Here is a 22876-nt window from a genome sequence, read left to right as displayed (position 1 = left end):
AAATTCAGTGGTTGAAAGTCATATTTCGTGGTTTAAATGACACTTTGAATTCTTTGTGAGCTTACGGTTCTTTTCAACTTCATTGAGCATTTACATTTCTTTTTTTTTAATGAAACATATGAGCTGCCCATTTTAAACTGAGTTGTCTTTTTCTCATTTCTTTGTGAGAATTGTACATTGGGACTTTGTCCTGAGTTTTGCAAATATTTTTCTCATTATTATTTATATATTTTTTTAATTGAAGTACAGTCAGTTTACAGTGTTGTATCAATTTCTGGTGTACAGCATAATGCTGCTCTACATGAACATACGTATATTCCTTTTCATATTTTTTCCACTGTAAGTTACTACAAGATCCTGAATATTGTTCCCTGTGCTGTACAGTATAAACTTGTTATTTGTCTTCATTATTTGTTATTATTTTATCTTTTGACTTTGTTAGTGACGTAGTGATGCTCTTTTTTATACATCTTATTTGACATGTTAATGATGACTTGCCTTATCCAGATTTTTTTTTTTTTTTTTTTGTGGTTAAGTTTCTGTCATATTTTTCCTCTATGGCTTCTGGGTTTATTGTCTTGCTTTTTTTTTTTTTAAGCAGCCTCTTCTACTGTTCTGAATATTATAGTAAAGTCTCTGATAGCAGTGGTAATTAGTAATTAATAAGCAGAAGAAAAGCATTAGCTTTTAAGTTTTAGTTAATTACCTTTTTAGTATTTTTTTTTTAAACCCACAGTAAGTTTATCAAATTTCCCTTTATGCCTAAATAGTTTCTTAAGGCCTCTGGTAGTTTGTACTTTTCAGAAGGAAAGCTAATTTGTACCTTTTCCACAGTGGAAAGAGATTTTGTTCTTCAGATATTTTCAGATTTCTTCCTTAATGACATGGTTTGGATTTGAGATGCCATTCAAAAAAAAAAAAGATACAGTTTGATCTTTTACATTCTCTTAAAATGTAAATATATTCACTTGAAAATGAAAATACCTTGTAGAATTCATTCTCTGAAAAAAAGTAGTTCTTTATTGAAAATAGCTATATTTAGCAAAAGGCTCTTGTAAATCTTAATATTCTTTTTTTTTTTTTTAACAGGAATTGATGGCAGGTTAGTGAAGCATTGAAAAAAAAAAAAAACCCTCCCTTCTTTTACCTAATAAAAGAAAGTAACCCAAATTCCATATTCTGGCTTTAACTATAAAATGCAGGAAAAAACAGAGAATATCATGAGAATTGGAAGCAGGAAAGATTATTTCTGCCTAGAGTATTCAAGGATGTTTTTAAGATCTAGCTTAATTGCATTTCTTTTAAGGAGCCAGGATTTAAATCAGCTAGTATTTTCATTATCTGTAGATTCTGTAGACTTGACGTTCACTTGCAATAATGAAAAAACCCTAGAGACGTGAGCTTGTGTGAGTGTTTTTCTCTCACCATTTCAGCTACATCATATATAGGCTCTTTACCATATTCAGATATCCATCGTATGCTGGTAATCAAGAGGGTTCTTATAGTTGCAGGGTAGAGACGAGGTTTAGATTCCCCAAGCTCCTCTATTTTCCCTCTTGGTGAAAGTGCATGTGTCCCTTCCTCCATGTAGCTCCGGCACAGGAACAGAAAGGAGCAGGTCTGGTCTAAGAAGCAGAGGCTGCAAGGGTTTAGTTGATGTGAGGAGTCTGAATTCATAAAGTTGAAAGGGATGGGCTGGGTGTAGAGACCTGAGAGGGAGGGATAAAGAAGGCGGATTGCAAATTAGAGTTTGACCAAGAAACATAATTCAGTCTTTGGAAGAAACAAACAAAAACTCGACATATGGGGATTTTCAGCAATGAAATTCATATTTATGTTAATCTGTAATACCATATTTCATCAATTCTCTTTCTTTTCACATTTTTATTTTTCTTAATGGAGGTACTGGGGACTGAACCCAGGAACTCATACATGCTAAGCATGCGCTCTACCAGTGAGCTATATATCCGCCCCTGGCCTTTTCACATTTTAACATGGACAAAATTGGGCTGCATTTTAAAATTAATGATGTGTCATGCTTTAATTGGCCACATCTTTTCCTTAGAGTGATACAAACAACTGTCATACAATCATGGGCACCTTACATGCGATGAAGCGGAGTATCTTTTGCTATAGAGCCACTGGCTTACATAAAAGTGTGTGCCCTTAGTTCTTGACTGTTAACATGAGGGAGCTAAGTCCTTTATAGTAAGATGTGTTTGGATTGCTGGTCTTAGCTTATTTCACTTGAAATTTAATGACATTTTAGAGCCTGAAAAGTGAGTGGCTGAGTTGTGGCCCGGGCTCACATCAAATTGCACGTGATTGGCATGCGGCAGAATGGACTGGATAGAGGGCAGTATTCGGCTGTGTAATTGATGACACCTGCATACTTTTTTTTTGGTCAGATTTGTTCAGAGCTTTTGAAATTCTGGGTATTTTCCGTGTAGTGTCAGGATCCCTACCTGTAACTCAAATCATCCACAGTCTCTTGACCATAAGTACTTGGAACCCATCTCTGGCTGCCGATTGTACCACAGCGGTGACTGTTCTCCAGGGAACTCTCGCTGTTATTTTTGGACAGTGATATAGCTTCACATCCTCCACTTTTGTTTGTCCTGAGTATTTTTTGCTAGAACGTGATTTTGTCAAGTATAAGAGCAGGACATTTAGCACATAGTTTTCTTGTGTGCCCTGTGGAGTTTACCAGATTGTAAATGTTTTTTGGGCAGCAGTCATTAACTCAGGATTTAGTGGCTCTCCTTTCTGTAAAACATGACTTGGATTTGTGATATTTTAAAGATGAAGCTAATTGTGGAGGATGCTACCTGTGCCATATTTAATACATCACATTAGAAAATTTGAGCGGATTCTTAAAAATTTTTGTTTTGGCACGATTTTAGATTATTCTAATTTTTTTGTGTGGACAAAAATCTTAAGTTTTAGGTTATATTTTCCCAGACTGCTAGAAAGGTCTAGTCCTAGGTTTATTAGCTTTTGGCATTATTTTCATTGTCATGAATTGATGTCCTACAGCTATTTTCTGTGAATCACCATTACTTTGTAAGGACTCTCATTATATTTGGAATACTAACCGTTTGTCCTGCATGAGTTGCCTATTCTCCCCAACTGCTTTTGTCTTTTTTGTATGGCATCTCTTGTGTCATTGAGTCTGGGAAATTTTATGGCATAAGTAGAAGCCAAACATCTTTTGCTCCCGCAGGAGGAGCATGTCCCTGGACTTCGGCAGTGTGGCACTGCAGACACAGAATGAAGACGAAGAGTATGACCAAGAAGACTACGAAAGGGAGAAAGAGGTAGGTTACTCAGAAAAAAAGATTCTAAACCCAGTCTTAATCTTATTTCCTGACTCAAATTATATCATTTTGTGTCATTTTGAAGGATTTATATATCTATTTTTTCCTCAAACCCCTAAAACTTGGTCAGCATTTGGACTTCTAAAAAGTGAATAAGCGGACTGCTCCCTTTTTTGAGGCAAGAGTAAAGCAACTGTGTGTGATGCCATCAGATAAATGGTTAGATTTTTTAAGGCTTTTTCACTTCTGATGTAGTGGTTGGCCTTGGAGGCAGAGGGCTGTGTGTGTGGAACATGGCCTTGACCGAGTCCGGCAAGGTTCTCTGCTCCGGGTACCTTACACCCCAATGGAGGCAGCTGAGAAACAAGCAAACCACATGAATAAAAATAAAGGCTTTTGAGTGAGTGGTTATTTAGGACTGATAAATGATAGGGAAACAAAATAGGGTGACATTAAAGCAACCAGCAGGGAGCTGGCAGGGGAAGGTCTCTTGGAGGAGGAAATGTTTGAGCTGAGACGACCCATGAGAAGGAGCGCCACACAGAAGATTTGGGAGGAATATTCGAGGCCACTGCATGAGTGTAGAGCCTGGAAGCCAGGAAGAGACCCTAAGTATCTGCGAAACAGCCGGAAGGCAATGGTGTTGGGATTGTGTTAGCAAGGGGTGCGTGGTGGAGGCAGGGGAAGAGGTGCTCTGGACCAGATCGTGGTATGTCACAGGAAGAGGCTGGTATTTTATTCCAGGAGCAACAGGAAGCTGGTGGAGGATTTTAGGCAGGGAAGTTTTCTGCTACATATTTGAAAGGTCTTTCTGAATGCTGTGTTGTGTAAGTAGACTAAAGGAGAAAAGGAGTGTGAGGAGGAGATCGTATTATTTATGTGTGTGTGTGGTGTGTTTAACAGAATTCTTAGCTCAGTAGTAATAGTGGCAATTGGTGGAAGTCCATCTGCTTGTTATGATTGTTTTTAGTTTGAATAAACATTTTTTTTTAATTGAATTACCTTCAGTTACAATGTGTCAATTTCTGGTGTACAGCACAATGTCTCAGTCATGCATATACATACATATATCTGCTTTCATATTTTTTTCATTAAAGGTTATTATAAGATACTGAACATAGTTCCCTGTGCTATACAGAAGAAACTTTAAAACCTACTTTTATATATAGTGGCTAACATTTGTAAATTGAGTAAAATTCTTTGATTGACTGTGATAACAGGTTTTTTCTGTACTGAGACTATGCTTGATAGGAACCATTTTCTAATATATAAAATAATCCTTTTTAATAGTTGGTGTGGATCATTTGTCTTAATAGGAAGCAAGGAATAGGGTCAGTTGCCCAAAAGGCTGGCAGTAGAGTTAGGGTCAAGACAAAGCTGGCAGCTTGGTGGATTTTGTCCATAGACATGTATTACTTGGTTGCACAGTGTTTTTAAAAACATTGAATCTCTATTTAAAGATTAAAACATTTCATGTAACAATCCAGAGTTTCTGGCCTGTCTTGAAGTGTCCTAAGCCTGGTCTGCACGTGGCCTGTCTGCATGTGGCAGCAGGCGGGCTGGAGCTGAGCATTGGCTTTCCCTTCCCAGCTGGCCATAGTTCCCACCCCCAGACATGGGCTTGTGCACTTGGACCCGCCAGCTTCCCTCTTGTAAATTCTCTGCCAGATCACTGAGGGCATTGGGGTTTGTGACCCTTTCCAGGGTTTCCGGATTTTGACAGGGGCCTTCACAACAATTGCTGTGGCAAGGACTGGGGTGAGGGTTTTCTTTTACTTTGTGAACTCACAGCTTGAGGTTTTCATGACCCTGATGGCTTTGGATAGTTTGCCGGAATTTAGCTACTGGGATTCTTGAGAGGATCAGTTTAAGTGATTATTATAGTAGACTTTAAAAAAGAAGAAAATATAATCTGACAGGTGATTTTTTTCCCTGGAAAAGATGGGTAGGGTATTAGAGAGAACTTACTGCTAGGCGTATAGTGGGGTGAAAATTTTAAAGGAGGGTAGTTAAGGAGGCAGTTAATTCTAGATGATCTACAAAATAGCCATTGGGATTACTTCTTGCTAGATTATCTGCTGGGGTAGGGGATTTCCAGAGGAAAAGGCACTTTTAAGAGATGAAGTATCTAAGAATGAGCGTTTGTAGCAAAGTGGAAGAAAAGAACATTTAGCTAACTTGACTAACATGAAGATTATGGTTCCTGTTAATAAAAAGTGTTCCATGGTAATAAGTGTTTTTACCTATTTTTTTAAAAAAAAAGCTGCTACAAGGGAAGATGTGAGATCAGAGGTTAGAGAGTTTCAGCACCAAAATTCCAGATTATAAGAATTCAGCTGTATTTATATTTTGTCACTGCAAGTTAAAATAATAAATTGGCTGATCAAACCTAAGTTTGTTTTCCTATCCAGGAGCCTGTTCAACTTCCTCAATCTCCCTGACCCTATGATAGCAGAATAGTTTACAGCCTTAAGAGGTTAAAGGAAAGAATGGTGTTTTCATGCCAGCCTGGTTGGTAGCTTTGGGCTTGCCAGGTAGATTAGCATGTTAGCAGTGGGCTAATGCGTACTGTTTTCTCTACTTACTGAATCACTTTATATTCAGTTCATTTATATAGGAGGAATGCCTGCATCCCAGGGATGTGCTGTAGAGCTGGCCAAGCAGGCCATGTCTGACTCATGGTCTACCCTGTTAAGGATTTGAGATCCCTTTTCTGTAAATGGCAGAATAATCCTGATTTTGACCATCTAGTATGAACGGTACATTGCTATACAACATGCTTTACCAAGGTGTTTGATTTTGGTGCTTTGGGGTCAGTTGGGACTATGTCCATAAGTCACTGAGTAAGCCACGATCACATTCCAACCTACGTACCATCCTAAATTAGCAGCTCTGCAGTGATGATGGTGCCTTTTCCTTCTATTCCCTCTATTGTTTGCACTGAAGAATAAATGGAGAAAGTGCATTTAATCTTCGGAAAAGGAAAGGTTATAATAATGTGATGCAACATTCAGAGGACATTTAGACCAGTGGAATCTCTAGCCGCAGACCACCACAAAGAGACCCATATTTTGAAAAAAACCTCCAGGAATTTTGCAGAAAAGCAAGGCGCTATAATTATTTCTAAACTGCTACAGTTGTAAATGGTGTATTGGTAAAAGTTTCACATTGTGTGCCAAGGCACAGCAGAGGAGTGCATAACACACAGCCTCACCCCGTGTTTCACCGGAAACTCCATCTCCTACGCGGTGAACAGAGCAGAATAGGGTGCAGGTGAGGGAGGGTGATCATACCATGGAGATATGGTATCATATCAATTAATATTCATATCACGTGTAGTCCTCACAACTTACTGGAGCACATTACTTTCTGTACCGTCTGAGAACTATTGGTGTCCTTGTCCTTCTTGTACTAGGTAGACCTCATCCAGAGTATTCTAGGCAAACTTTTGCTTGTAAAGCTGGCCCAGAGGAGTTCAAAAGTTCTTTTATTAACGTAGTGTAACAGTGTGATTTTTGCAAAATATTTTTCACCTAAAGTCACTATACTTTGGGAGTTCATCATTGGCTGTTACACAGAGTTGTTGTTGTGGTTCCTGTAAGCATCAAAGTTATTGGTAAAGACACAGCTTAAGGCAAGGTTGTCATTTGGGATCTCACGGTTTGCTGGAGCATACATATACTCTCTGCACTGTCACCAGAAATGGCTCTGTGACTATTGCTTGGTTCTAGATAGTAAAATCATGTATAAATGTATATATTTTGGAGCTGGTGGATTGGGGTAGAAGTACTTAGTAATTAATCTGTGCTATCAAGGTAATACTTGCTGATGGTCGTTTATTTAGTGATGATAAATTTGAAACTTGGAAAATGATCTTGAGTAGAAAGGTAAGTGGTTTGAGTAGCAGTTGGCAGACAGAAACTTGCGCCTGGGAATACTGGTCCGAGTCCCTCTTAGTTTTGATATTGTTATTTCTGTAATAGAATAATAAGCTCAATTGAGGTTGGAATCGTGTGTTTTAGAGGTTAAGTTTGGATTGCATAGCCTTTCTTCCACTTTTAGCTGCCTTGTTTGATGTACTTATGGAAACATTTTGCTACTTTGTCCCCACTAGAGGGAGTTGTACAGTTAGTACTTGTTTACATTTTGTATCATTTGACTTATTTAGTGAAATTTCCTTGTTATCATCGAAGAAAAGCAAAGATACAAATGGTTAAGTGTTCATATTATATATATTTTTTATTTTTTTTAGCATCTTCTTATACTTTATCTAGATTGTGCCTTTGAAATATTTTCCATAATATACAGGGTTTTTTTTTTTTTTGGGAACTGTCACAGTGGGAACAAAAACACTGAACTCCAGCAGACTGATGCTTGACCATATACAAATAGGTAGAAATAAGTGTCCTTCCAGTGACCACTAAATGTCATGTAGACGCAAACAGGAGTCGGAATGGAGAGGCAGGTTCCGGTGCTGGGCCCTGGGGCCGGAAAGCTCACTTTTCATGGACGTGCCCCTTGCCTTCCCTGGGCCCTGGCTTGCACACCTTTGGAGGGAGAGGTTTGGCTTGGAGGACCGCCAGCGTTCCTCCCAGGCCAGAGCTCTGTTACGTGTCACCTGCTGCACAGCCAGTACTGGCCTAATAAATGTTGCCCCATTTCTTTTTCAGATGTGTGGCAATCGAGGCAGAGTCTTCCCCACTAACATTATAAAATTTGTTTTAACAATGGAATGTATTTAAAAAAAAATCTGCACATAGTATAATTCATAGACTAAGCTCTAGCTGCCAAGTTATTTGACCTTTTATCAATCCCGTGTTGCACCTTTTCAGGGGTGTTTTTAACTTGGCTCTTAGGCTCAAATGGAGATTCTACTAAGTGTGTATCCATGAAAGCATTATTTAATGATTCATATTTTTTATTTTTTATTTTTACTTTTTATTAAAGTACAATCAGTTACAACGTGTCAGTTTCTGGTATACAGCATAATGTCCCAGTCATGCATACACATACATATATTCATTTTCATATTCTTTTTCATTAAAAGTTATTACAAGATACTGAGTATAGTTCACTATGCTAGACAGAAGAAATTTTTTTTATCTATTTTTATATATAGTGGTTAGTAATTGCAAATCTCAAACTCCCAATTTATCGCTTCCCACACCCTTTCCCCCTCCAGTAACCATAAGATTGTTCACTATGTCTATGAGTCTGTTTTAATAATTAATGTTTTTAAATATCAGAATCTTTTCAGTGTTCTTATGGGATAACCATTTCAAAAGGCAGATGAACGTTGGCCACTCCATTTGCTACTCTTCTCTGGGGAGAAGATGTATTGTATGGTTTGTAATCTGAGAACTCTTGCTTTCATGAATATCAAGGATTATAGACTCTGAAGACAGTCTGTTCAATTAATTTAAGCCGAAAAATGCTAACGAAAGGTTTACTTGTTCTGTTTTACATTCCCCCTAAACTAGGCATTTTGGATATTCTATTTGGGTTATTGTAAAGTGTTTTGTTGCTGAGATTCTTTGAGTAAAATACCCTAATTTTTTTCTTTACTTTTCGGGAGCAAACCTGTGATAGTGAAGGGAGAACAGCTTATTGAATAGTTTTGAATGCCTTTCAGTAGGAGACTTAAGAATGGCAAATGATCTTTTTTCTAGGGGAGAGATCTGTAATTATTATACTCAGTGATATTCAGTACTATTCTACTGAGAAGATTGCATCTGCAACCAAAAAGCAGTATGATGAATTTGGAAGTAATGAGTGGGATTAACTCTTGCCATTTATAAGGAGTGTTTTCTTTGTCTTTGAATCAGTATTTGGCAGTTGGGTGGATCTTTAATGAGGAAAATACACAGTTTTTAAAATTCTCTGTTTGGTAGCATGTCTAAGTTGATAAGGTAATTTTGTGTTTTATGGCATAAGGCTCAATGACCAAAAGCAAAATCTATTTGACAGTAGACCTGAGGAGGGTGCACTCTGATCCTGGAAGTGGAAGCCTAGTGGGTGGGCTTTTGTTCCTGAAAGGCTTTATTAGGAGGACTCAGCTCACTTAGCCTCTCTCTGCCCTCAGAGTTGGTGGCAGCCAAGGAATATGGCCCAGCTATGCCACAGAATTTGATGGAGAAATTTTTTGAAGGTGAATGAAATGATTTAAAAATGTTAGTATAGCTGTAAATATTTTTATAAAACACTAAATACAATTGAGATGAGTTTGCTAGTTGATAAGTTGGCCTATGGATCCAGAAGCATTTTGATGAATTTATTGCTTATGCTCAAATTAATTTTCCTCTGCGGATGCCAGTTTTGTTAATTTTGTGGTGTCACAAAGAAAGCTGCAAAGAATTGCTTAATTAATGTGTAGCTTTTTCTATCTTTGTGAGGCGGGGAATGTGTTTAAAAAAATGTTTAGATGTCCCTGTTAAGGTTCCCTTGAGTTATACAGCTATGTACTTGAACCTCACTGACAGTTTAGAAGAAAACATTCTTTCTGTACAGGAGTCCTTACTTGATGTGAGTATAAAATATCTATTTTGTTCTTTTTCCCTGTGTTACATGTGGGTGTAGTCTTTTTCCTTAAGGCAGAGATACGTAATTATAGACAAAATAGGTTAGACTACTTTTAAAAGACCTCATAGGTGTTTTTTTCTTAGTGAATTTTGTGCCTTTGTAAAATCACTTCACTTCCTTTCTCTTGAGTTACACATGTGGTATCCTGACGTGTTGATGTGTTCTGTTTTGTTTTTAGTGTTGTTTCTTATTCATTATGTCTTTGGGTCAATTCTGATATGGCTAGTTCTCAAAATGATTTTTAAATTGCCTGCGTGAGCAGTTAGCCAGTAAGTCAGGGCCTTGGTTGTTAATATCAGTATCAAGATTACTTTTCATTGGAATAGAATATTTTTCTCTTGTTTCATTTTTAAAGAACCAAATAGATCAAGAAAACCTTTAAAAAATAATCTGGTGAATATTAGAAACTGATTTATATGTATAGAAATATATATATGATTTGTATATCCCCCTCCCCACCTCACGTACCCCATTTCCACTCCCAAATTTGATTTCACTAAAACTCAGTTAACAACTGGGGCATTCCTTTCAGACATTTCTTCGAATATTTTTATTTAACTTTTACCATATGTATTTTGTTTAAAGAAGTTTTTTGACTATAGATATAATACTCAGATATGTTTAATAGCTGCATTTCATTTCTTTTATTCTAATAGCAGAAAAATGGGGTGGGGGGGGCGGAAACCTGCCAAAGACTAAGGAGCTTCTCATTTTTTCCCTCCAAGTTTTCATAGAGTATTTGATATCTTTAAAATTCACTCATTGCATAATTTTATGGGACTGATTTATGTACTTGGAGGGACTCAGTCAACTTGCTAATTTAACTGGTGCTTAATTTTAAAGAGAAGTCATCATAAGCAGTCCCCTGAATGTTTAGGAAAATGTTTGAATCTTCTGATTGTTACAAATTATAAGTCAACATATTGGGATTTGAAGAAAGATGTTTACAGATGGATATTGAAATTCAGCAAATTAGGCAATTCATTTATCTCTTTATCACAGTTTATCTTGAAACTTGAGTGAATTTTTTCTATGTAGTTTTTATAAGGCAAAATGCTAAAAATGTGAGTTTTTTCTAGAAAAAAATTGGAGAACAAAGTCAGGTGCTTTTATGTCAGTTTTTGAGTTATGCTATTGAGAGTGCTGTGTCTGTAAAAACCTGAATCTTACAGCTTTCTTTTTAGTCAGCTGTTTATATAAGATCCAAGTATTGTATATCTTTCCATCTTTGGAATTAGATGCTTGTTTACTAATTAGTCACTCCCCAAAAGCTTTCTATCCTATTATTAGAGCTTTTGAGGGCTTCCAGGCCACCTGCTGCTGCTGCTGGTCTCACCACCTGGGCAAAGTGCATCTGGCTCCTCACATTCCCTGGGGGTTGTCTGATTGTCATATCTTCCAGGTCTGATTACTGGCAGAACAGGATTCTGAGACTCAAATCTGCCCTGTGATAACATGATACAGTGATTGTACCATTATTATGACTTGCTGTGTTTGCATAAAGAAGTTTTAAAATTCTGTTGTATGTGCACTTAAATCTAATACCTTTGTAGGAGAAAGTAAAGCCTTCTAATATAAATCCTGCTATTTCAGTATTCCTCTTTCCCCAAGTGCAATGATGAACATAATTCCTGTGGAATTTAAGACATTTATTAAATGCAGAAATTGGGAACTTATTTGACTTCTGCAGTCAAAGTCACTCGTTCCAAGGCAGCTTTGGTTTGGCATCTTGTGTTCGAGTCAGTGAGATACTGACGCTGACTTTCCTGTCCCAGTTGCAGCAGTTACTCACAGACCTGCCTCACGACATGCTGGATGATGACCTGTCCTCCCCCGAGCTCCACTATTCGGACTGCAGTGAGGATGGCAGAGAGGAAAGGTAAGGACCTGACATCCCCTTCGCCTGCACATCACAATTCTAGAAGTCTTTTTCTTTTGATTCTCTACAGGCAGTAATAATGTATGTGATTATAAAATTATAGACCAGTTCTTAAACTTTAAGGTGAAGTTTGGAGGGAAAACATGTTAAAATCTTGGAGTTCTTTGGGATGTCTCTGTCCAAATAAATGATAGATTCTGATCTAAAGTATTGACTTTTTGCAAGGCCACATCATTCTGAGCAATCGGAGATGAACTGGAATGAGCATCAAGTGCTGCCTAAATCTCAGAGTGTAAATGTAAGTATCTGGTGTGGTAATGGCTTTGAGGGTGGGAACAGGTCTCAGTGCTTTTCCTTTACTATTGCTCTCCAATAGGACTATAATGGGATTCGGGATATATATGTTGGAGAGAAGAGTGGCAATGTTTGGGAAGAGAATCAAAGCCGACCTGAAGACCAGCACCCCGGGTACCATCCTGAAGGAGGTGGAGACGAAGGTGGAAGTGGTTATAGTCCCCCGAGTAAATATGAACAGACTGATTTATATCACCTTCCTGAAAACTTTAGGCCATATACCAACAGTCAGAAGCAGGAATTTAATAGCCAGCCAACCAAAGTAATTACATTTTCGGATCCTCAAAGGAATCATTTTCAGGTATTGTAAGAACTTGACTTTCAAGAATTTGTGTGTGTGTGTGTGTGTGTTTAAGAAATGTATGTATGTGCAATGGTCAGATTTAAGTACAGACATTTCAGAGAGTGCATTTATTCAGGCTCGTGCTAAATTAGTCATGCTGTTTTCTGTTGAGCTAATTAAATCATCTTAAATGAGAATTTTAAAATAGAAACTTGGTGGGAACAGTTAACTAAACATTAAAAGTTAAGACTGCCAAAGAATAGCCATCTTACTGCTGCTTCTGGCTTCTTCCATTCTCTGTACTCCGGTGAGAAGCTGCATTCAGGTATCCGGATACAGTTTGAAAGCAGTGTTATCACCTAGATGACACCATTCAGTCACCTTGATTGTCTAGCTCACTGCCCTCATCACAAATTTAAGGTCAAATATGTCAAAGCTGATCTCTCTTTTGTGATGATATAGTAGTAGACAGGATGAATGTTGAGGAAAGAACCACCCCCCTGTCCCCACCCCCGGAAGAGTTTACTGAAGTAAGACCTTAGCAAACAGTTCGCTGCTTCTTTGACTTTCTCAGTGACAATGAATGCCTCTTTTTGCCCATAGCTATTCTGTGTCACCGAGTGACACGATGAGTCTTTGGTCCTTTTAAGGCGGTCATTTTCTTTTACTTCCAGCTCTGTAAAATGTTATTCTTTCCACAAAAGTTACTGAATATTTATTCCACATGAGGTGTGTATCACACATGTTCTTGTTACTTCGTCTGTGCATTTTTATGTTTCTATGATATTGGCATCATCTAAATCATTCTTAAATATTTATATACAATCTTATTGCAATTCTTGAGTGTTATGTATGGAATTGGCCCCATTATATGCTCAAAAGTTCAGTTAAGTTGTGTGAAATTATATATTGCAGACTTTCAATGAACAGTGGTAAATAACAATCAGTACTATTTTTAAGCAAAGATGTGTGTATAAAATTTGTAATTGTACCACAGTTAAGTTCTATAGCAAAATTAAGTTGTTTAGTTCAGATAATTTTTGAAGAAAAGGCCAAATCCTAATTGTCAATTTCATTTATCATCTTATAATAGCAATTTGGTACGTCACAAGGTCCCAGTTGTCAAGCTTTGGAATCGTATAAAGTAACGTATAAACCTTATCAGTCTTCTGCCCAGAATAATGGCTTGCCAGCTCAAGACGTTGTAGGAAGTGACACGTTTGAAGACCTGCAACAACAGTTTTTAGGAGCTAATGAAAGTATGTATTAAGTCTATGTTTATTTCTTAATAACATAATTGGAGAATTTTGAGCACATGGAACATGTTCAGTAATTTGTTTTTTAAGTATAATGGAATTTTTTTTTTTTGGAATCCTATTTTGAGAGCTATGACGTGAAGTATTTATAAATAAACTGGAAAGAAGTCTAGAATTTACATCAAATATCATGTTGTTGGGGGCTGATGTTGGGTGAGGATATAGACAAAGCAGGACTGGCCATGAGTTGACAGTTGCTGAGTCCAGGTGATAGGTTATTGGGATTCACTGTACTCTTCTTTCTACCTTCTCATGTATCTGAAATTTTCCTGAAGTATTAAATTTTCTCAGCTGAATATTTAGTCATTCTAGTTGGTTAAAACTTTATTAGCTTTTTTTTTTTTTAAACTGAAGTCTAATTTGGAAAATGAAATACAGTTTTCAATCTTAGATTTTTGACTATACAGAAATGTAATTTAGTAGGTCAGCCATTATCTTAAGTTTTTCTTTTGGTTTTTTAGAGTTCTAGTGGAATAAGTAGGCAACTATGATGTAAATTACTCTATACTCAGAGTTAAAACTGGACTTACATCTCAGGTTTAGTCATGTGACACTTGACAAAAAAATTCCTTTTATGTAGTATATGTATAAATATGAATGAGAAAAGTGCTGCTAGAGAATTTTGAGGTGATCCAAACATTCAAAACCAAAAACCAAACTTGTACCTGACTAATCTGAATCAGTGTTTTAATATGTCCCACTTTTATTGTCATACTTTCTGGCACATGAAGTAGCTTCTAGTTATTGTGCATATATACTTTTTAATTTGAGATATAGTTGATTTACAATGTTGTGTTAGTGTCGGGTGTACAGCATAGTGATTCAGTTATACATGTATTTTTTCATATTCTTTTTCATTACAGGTTATTACAAGCTATTGAATATAGTTCCCTGTGCTGTACTGTAGGACCTTATTGTTTATGTATTTTGTATATAGTAGTTTGTATCTGCTAATTGCAAACTCCTAATTTACACACTCCCCCACCAGTTATTGTGTGTCTTGAAGAGCCAGTGTGATTCTAGAGTGTGACAGCAAATTTTTTCTTTGTTTGACTTTTAAGAAGCAGAGGGAAAGTCCTGTTCGGTATTCTGGGTTTCCTGGGATATGCCAGGGAGGAAACTGGACTTAGTGGCCTCACTTCATAGTCCTGCTTCCATCCTATACTCAGGCTGCAGGAAGCCTATGGGGGAGACCAAAACTCACTTTCCCCTGAGGACTCAACAGCAAATATGGGGCAGCCTCTCTTTGTTCCTAAGTCTCTGTGGAGTGAAGAGATGAGGAAGTGGGCTGTGTGTGGGGCATAAGTGATTTGGGGTTGAGTAAATGAGCATCACGTTGGTGGCCTGACATCCTGGCGTTACTTCAGTTCTACTGTGTTATTACGTTGTATCTCCTGGTCTTTTTGCAGACATAACCTTGCATCACTTTCTTAAGGATCTGTATTTTATCAAGTTGATTTTTTTTTTGTCCAAGTCATTACACATTTGCCTAAATTTGATATTTGGAAGTTAATTAAATAACTTAACGGTTGTGCCAAATTTAGTGATTATAGCTTCTTAGTAACAGTAGTTTAAAAAAAGTTTGAAGAGAGGTGTGGCTTGTACACTGTTTATTCCTGGGTGAGCCCTACTCTAAGGCCCAAGCAGAGTTGACTTGTAATAAAGTTTTCAGTCTTCATTTTTTGGAGTTTAACCATATCTTTTAAAAAAGGCTGTTTTATTCATTAGTAAGTAGAAGCATTGTTCTTGTAGGAAATGAAAAATATTGGTCATTGTATAGTTGAAGGATTATGCTTCTCCTGTGAATCACTTTTTTCTTTTATTCCCCTCAATGATTTTTTTAAGTGGTCCTTAAAATGACTTTGTTTCTGAAAGAAGACTTCAAAATTCTTTATTAATCTATTCATAAAAAAAATAATTCAGCAGTTATGTACCAGTATAAATAGCAGTTCATTCCTGCTTAAAATAAAATATTTTGAGAAGGATATCTAGAAATTTTCTTTGACAGTGGTTTTATAGAAGTTGATGCACTTTTAAAAAAAATTTTGAGAGCATGGAGCTCTTTTCCATTGGAATTGGTATATGCTTATTTTTCATCAGCCAGAATGGTAGTGATTCAGGGTTAAACACTTAACGAGTGACTTTTCCAATTTTTCTGGCAGTGACCGTTGTAAGAAGTACATTTTTTACCTTGTGATATTCTCTGCAATACTTATCTATATAAATACAGAAATGAAACAGACATTTTACATAATAATATTTATACTACATGATGCATGCTGAAATATTCTATTATATCCTATCTTGTTGTTACCAAACCAAAACCTGGGTCTGCTCACCAGCGCTCAGTAAAGCTAATCTGCTTACACTGGGTTGTGGCCAAGGAAAGTGCCGCATTGATTTTAAGGTGCCAGGTGAGGAGTCCGGGACAGCTGATAGTCACAAAGCTCCAACTTTTTGTATGGTGCCCTACAATAAACACTGCACTCTCCTTCACCATAACTGAGTACATTGGCTTTACTGCGTGCGGGCGAGCAGACCGAAGTCTTGGTTCAGTAACACTGTTCTTTAAAATATGCTAGTCACAGTCCACTGAATTGATCTCATGCTATTCTAATGAGTTGTGTTCACAGTTTAAAAAACACTGCCCTAAATGACCACAAGTTTATATTTTGATGTTCTTTTATCTAATAAATTGTCTTTAATTCCAAAGCAGACTCTGTGGAAAATATGCAGATTATTCAACTTCAGGTTCTTAACAAAGCAAAGGAGAGACAACTAGACAATTTAGTTGAAAAGTTAAATGAAAGTGAACGTCAAATTAGATATCTGAATCACCAGCTTCTGATGATCCAAGGTAAGCTAGTAACTGTTGGGTGCTGTCAATTATGAGGTACACAAGAGCTCAATATCTTGTTTCCAGTAACCTCATTTTAGATACGAGACTTAGGGAGTTGATGCGCTTGGGCAGAGGGCTCATAGTGAATCAGTCAAGAATGAAACAAAAACCCAAGACATTGGGCACCTTGCCTTGGATTTCTCTTCAGAACATACTATTTCAGGTCCTCATTTTCTCCGTTTTCTTCTTTCTCTTCTTTTTATTACAGTGTTAGTCAACGAACAGTATTTTAAAATGCTGATAGCATTCCGTTCTAAAAAGTTGTTGATTCCTTATGGAATTTACCTTGGATGAACTATTCCAATTCCCAGAGAGACTTGTGTTTAGTTGGCAATCCGTTTTCTGAGCTTACAAATTAGCACAGTGTTTTAATCCAAGTAGGAGTTAGTGACCCTGAACTGCGGTAGGTGTGCCAGGGAGAAAACGCAGCCATCTCCAGGAGCAGCACAGTGAGTAAACACAGATTTCAAGTTACGATTGCTTACCCTTCGTGCTTGCTGTAGGTTTGGTTAGTGTTGAAATTTCATTTGTAAAACAATTTTGTGACTGAACTCCAGCTTATTTCCAGCTTAATTGATAATGGAAAGGTCTCTTTCTGTAATGGTCCTAAAATTTATTTTGGGAGATGAACTTGTGAACTGTTACAGTAAAGTATGTGGGAAAAATTTAAGATTAGGTGAATTTAAGAGTTCACTGCAGGTATATATAAAAAGTAATTTGTCCTCGGACTCCTTCTTTGATTAGCAGGGGTTTGTCACAGCTATGTAGCTTCTCAAGTAACGAATGCTGAAATGATTGTTAGGGGCTCTTTTGGTCCCCAAAGGCATACAATAAGATTAAAAAAATTTTTTTCTTAATTGAAATTTTCTTTCAATTTATTTGTATTAGTTTTTTTAATTGAAGTATAGTCAGTTTATAATGTTGGCTTCATTTCTGGTGTACAGCATAATGTTTCAGTCATACATATACTTACATATATTCGTTTTCATATTCTTTTTCATTATAGGTTACTATAAGGTACTGAATATAGTTCCCTGTGCTCTACAGTATAACCTTGTTGTTTATCTATTTTATATATAGTAGTTAGTGTCTGCAAATCTTGAACTCCCGATTTATCCCTTCCTACTCTCTTCCCTCCCGGTGACCATAAGTTTTTTTTTCTGTGACTGTGAGTCTGTTCCTGTTTTGTAAATAAGTTCATTTGTGTCTTTTTTTTAGATTACACATGTAAGTGATATCATACGGTATTTTTCTTTCTCTTTCTGGCTTACTTCATTTAGAATGACGATCTCCAGGTCCACCCACGTTTCAGCAAAGGGCATTATTTTGTTCTTTTTTTATGACCAAGTAGTATTCCATACAATACAGTTTTTGAAGGGAGTGGTTCTGGTTCTCTAAAATTTTTCTGGTGTTACTTCACATTCTTTTTTGGAACTTTTCTAGTTTTCTCCAAACCAAGTGAAGTTCATTATCTGAATGGGATTGAATGTGACAACATTTATGTGTGATGTAGATCTGATATTTGATAGAGATTGTGACAGGGTCCCTCTACAGTAATGTATTATTTATATAAATTTGTTTAATATTCTAGATGAAAAGGATGGTTTGACCCTCAGCCTTCGAGAATCACAGAAACTCTTTCAGAATGGAAAAGAAAGAGAAATACAGCTTGAAGCACAAATAAAAGCATTGGAGACCCAAATACAAGCATTAAAAGTTAATGAAGAGCAGGTAAATATTTGGTCTTATTTATGATAAAAAGTTGTTTTTTACAATGAGAAGTTAGTTCCTTAACGTTTGGTGTTGTGGGACTAAATTTAGAAGAACTTAGAACACCTATAAACCTACATTTCTCTCCCTTTCCTTGGAGGAGTGGGTCTCCCATCTACATAGTCATGTGTACACCAGAAATCTGGAGGAGACCTCACCTCCTCTGTTCCTCGTCATCCAGTCGCTGCTGTGTTCTGTTGGGTCTCCTCATTTCGGTCCACATGGCCCTAATTCAGGATTGTACCATATTTTTCAGAAGTCTCTTAACTAGTCTCTAATCTTCTTACCCCTTCTCCTAATTCTCTTTTATGGCCATCTGAGTAATCTTTCTAAAGTACAGTTCTAATTATGTCTTTCCCTTGCTTTAAGCTTTTCAGTGACCCTGCTTTACTTATGGGGCAAAGTATGGCATCAAGATGACCACCTGATCCCTGCGTTTCTCTTCTCTTACTCTCCTCAACCTCAACAGCTTGCTTGTTGTTTTTATGTACTTTTATGTAGTGTCTCCTCTCTCTGGAATGCCCTTTCCACAATACACTGCTATTTGACTAACAAGCCCCTGCTCAAGGGTTTTCTTTTCCTGAGCCTCCCTGCTTTCCTCCCCAAGCCAGATGATCACATCTGTTATAACAGACTGGGAACATCTTGAAGGCAAGAACAGGTTGCCCTCATTTTAGCCCTATCGTGTAAGCCCAGTGCCTGGCACATAATAGGTGGTCTGTATTTTTCTTTTTTTGTATATATTTCTGTATTCCTGCTTTGATACTATCACAACTATAGCTTATGTTGTGTTTTGAAATTTGGTAAATAAGGGCTACCCTTACTATTCTTAAAAAAAAATGTTAAGCACTTTTTCACATTTTCCCTTCTAGATCTTGCAAATCAACTTACATGCTTTGTTTAAAAAAAAAAAAAGCTTGTTGGGATTTTGATTATTCAGGCACTGTGCTTACCATTTTATAGATGAGTTAACCAAGTCTTGGAGAGGCCAAATTAACTTGCCCAGGGTTACAGAGCCAGTTACTGACAAAGCATCAGGACCTCAATATTCTGACCCCAGTAGACTTGCCTTTAAAGTGGTGGCACATTCTTTGATGAAGGAGACAGGCAGCCATTTGATTCCGGGAAATAGTCCCACAGTCACTGGTAGCCCAGCTGGGTGGTGGGTGGTTCATGAAAATAATACCATGTTGGAGGGAAGGAAGGTAGTTAACAATGAAGGTGGCTCGGCTTTAGGTGAGGTTGGTGGCCCGTTCTGAAGACGGTTAAATGGAAGAGTTTAAGCAATGTTGTCTCACGTCTGGTTCCTTCTCATCCTTCAGATCTTTTTCAGAGAGGACTTCCCATCCACCTCCCATCTAAAATAGCCGATAGCGTCACATTCCCACTCCCCTTCATCAGCTGCGTTTGATCACTCTGTTTCAAAACCATCTGAAATCATCTCATTTGTTTACTTGTTATTGTCTGTCTCTTCTCACCAGAAAGCAGTAGGACTTAAGACCTCGGCCGGCTTGTTGTCCTGTCCTGAAGTACACACAGTGTCCACATTATTGAGCAAATGGATGCATGTCTTAGGCAGTTAAAGCAGTGTTGGGAGAAATAGGCAATCTCTGGAACTGAATGAAGAATAGGCCTTGTTTGAAATTTTAATTTTTGTGTGGAATAGATTATTATTTTCCAAAAAGTTAAAAATGATAATAGTTATTACAGGGTTGAATTGCTTTTCTGTGGTGAAAAGTTACAACTTTGTAATCTTTTTATCAGTTAGAAGTTGCATTTATAAAAAATAAAGTAGCATAAATGAAAAACTAAAAGCAACAGAATCACCACATATGGTAGTTTCCTGTTGCTGCTGTAACAGATTACCACAAATTTAATGGCTTAAAATGACACAAAGTCATTGCAGTACAGGTAGAGGTCAGAAGTCTGACATGGATCTCGCTGGGCTAAGATCAAGGTGTCCACAGGGCTGTGTTGCTTGTCGGAGGCTCCAGGGGAGGACCCATTGTTTTTGCCTTTTCTAGCTTCTTGTAGAGACTACTTGTGTTCCTTGGCAATGGCCCATTTCCATCTTCAGGGCCGGGAGTCACTGGTTCTGACTTTTCTGCCTCAGTTTTCCTCATTTAAGGACCCTTCTGGATTGGGTCTGCTTGGTAATCCAGGATAATCTCCTTATTTTAAGGTCATCTGATTAGCAATTTTAATTTGGCCACAACATTACTTTTCCCTTGCCATGCAACACAACAGATTCACGGGTTTCGGTGATTGGGACGTGGGCGTCTTTTGGGAGCCATTATTTAACCTACCACACTGTTACTTTGCAACGACTACCGTTATAGCTTTCAAAACTATTTTTAGTAAATGACTATTCATAGGTTTCATCAGTCTTTAACGAAATAGTTGTCATTTTCCTATGACCTAACAATTGGATTTCCAGAGAACGGTGCAAACAGCACTGGGACCGGTGTAGTAGCAGCGGGTTCCTAGCCTGGTACCCACACTGTGGTACCCACAGTGCCATCACGTTGCACAAAATCGTCTTGCACTCTCCTTGAATAACTACAGACTTTTTTCTCCGTGAAGTGTTTCTAGCAACCATGGGCCTTGTAGGTCCCAGCTAGGGAAATCTTGAGGAACTAGAGCCCTGATGGGGAGACCTTTTCTTTACTCCTATTTAAGCATGGTTGGTTTTTAGAGTCAAAACTCAGAGTCCTGTAAACATTAGCATCTTGTGTGCATTTACTAGATGGTGAAGAAGTGCAGAACAACCGAAATGGCTCTGGACAGCCTGAAGCAGCAGCTGCTGGACCTCCGCCATTCGGAGTCACTTCAGCGCGCCAGAGAGCAGCACGAGAGCATCGTTACGGGCCTCACGAAGAAGTACGAAGAGCAGGTGTCGTCCTTACAAAGGAAGTTGGATGCCACAGTTACTGCACTTAAAGAACAGGTTGGGATGATTTCACATGAGCCACTCTTATAAACAAGTAAAGCTGGTTATTTTTTATAACTGACATTTTGTGGTTTGTCCTGTGGAAATTGTGGATGTTTGCAGTAGGTGTTCAAGTGTGAGTAAATGTAAAAGCCCAAAGAGGTTTATCTGTGAACATCCCCAGAAGGCAGAATTTTGGAAATCTTTCCTCTTGTCGGGTTGGTTAGTGCCTTCTCGGTTCTCACGTTGCTAGTTCTTTACTTGTAAAGTATTTATCTTATGCATATTGCTCGTGTGTCCTAGGACAATTCAGATGGAAGGGAATGAGTGGTCTGGGAGCCAGCCTGGACTTGAGAGGCTGTCCTGGGAGCTTCACCAGTAGAAAGCCCTTCTTGGGTCTCCCAGAGTTTGGTTATTAACCTGTCAATAAAGATTGTCTAGAAATGATTCTTGGGAGTTGATTTTGAGAATAGTATAATAAATAAAATAGGGAAGAGAGTCTGATCGAAAGTTAGTTAGATATGAAACTTGAGCATATTTCGCAGTTTCTGTGATCTTTGCCCCAAAGGGAATAAAATGTTGTGGGCTGAGGGTGAGTCAGGTGATGGGTTTGCTTGTGCTCCAAAGCCCCAGGTAATCATTTGAATGAATAAAATTTCAGAGTTCATTTTTCTTAATGTAATTTCAGAATTTATGTAACCCAGGGAAAAAAGAGAAGAAAAATAAGATGTGAGGGTATGGAAAATGCTACCACACTGAAAAGTCACCCTGATTGTTATTTCTTATTTATACAGCTGACTCTAAATGTTTCCATGATTTAGGTAGAGCTATATTAGATGGCATGACTGGCAATAATAATTATTTGTATACCATTTCATTTTACTTTACTTTTGTATGTGTTTTTATTAGATTTATTTTCCTATCTGGCTTTTTATTCTTTTTATATAGAGAAATATTGTGAATTTGATCAGTGCGAAGAATATATAGGAATGGGGAAAGACAGGAGCTGTGACAAATTATTGAAAACTCTACTTTATATAGTATTGAAACAAATGGAATTTGAGCTATGGTTTTGTTAACCTTGGCTGTGTTTGGGTAGCAGCATGAAAGTTGGCTGTGGAGAGAAAGGAGGCTTGCATGATGGGAGGGGTGAAGCCTGGGGGCTTTTCCATGCAGGGTTGAGTTCTCCCCATTCTCTGCTGACTTAGGCACCATTACACAGGGGAGGGCTGGGAGCAGTTCTTCATCTGTTCAAGACCCCTGTGCCCACTCCATTCTCTTTCTCTCCTCCCCAGCCCCCTCAATAGAAGAATCCTAGACTAGAACACAGAACTAAGTCTTAATTCTGTGCTGAGTGGGCTTCAGACTCCTGAACCATAAATTGAAGGTGTTGATTAAGGTCTTTTCCATTGTTATACTCTGAGTTTTTTTTTTTTTTTTTTTTTTTAAAACAGAGCAGAGCAGAGCATTGATGTTAGCTTCTGCATATAATTGCATAACTGCTTTGCAAAGTGGTGATTCCAGAGTACCTACAGTCTTTTCTTTCTGGG

The 22876-nt window shown here is 37.7% G+C and overlaps 1 protein-coding gene across 6 annotated transcripts in view; it reads left to right on the top strand.

The window, feature by feature from the left end:
* The window catches only part of CEP152 (centrosomal protein 152), an 86265-nt gene that overhangs the window by 2426 nt on the left and 60963 nt on the right, over positions 1-22876 (top strand). For 4 of the 6 annotated variants that reach the window (XM_074366084.1, XM_074366082.1, XM_010965280.3 and 1 more), the window contains exons 2-9: positions 3224-3317; positions 11672-11775; positions 12001-12073; positions 12152-12430; positions 13506-13671; positions 16442-16585; positions 18219-18358; positions 21144-21344. In XM_074366084.1, coding sequence (XP_074222185.1) covers positions 3231-3317; positions 11672-11775; positions 12001-12073; positions 12152-12430; positions 13506-13671; positions 16442-16585; positions 18219-18358; positions 21144-21344 — 1194 coding nt within the window. In that variant the 5' untranslated portion in view covers positions 3224-3230. The remainder of the gene's footprint in view (positions 1-3223; positions 3318-11671; positions 11776-12000; positions 12074-12151; positions 12431-13505; positions 13672-16441; positions 16586-18218; positions 18359-21143; positions 21345-22876) is intronic. The other 2 variants (XM_074366081.1, XM_045524212.2) reach the window with 1 other exon arrangement.

This window comes from Camelus bactrianus, chromosome 6, assembly GCF_048773025.1.
Source record: "Camelus bactrianus isolate YW-2024 breed Bactrian camel chromosome 6, ASM4877302v1, whole genome shotgun sequence".
NCBI lineage: Eukaryota > Metazoa > Chordata > Mammalia > Artiodactyla > Camelidae > Camelus > Camelus bactrianus.
This window is presented reverse-complemented; position numbering and strand designations above follow the sequence as displayed.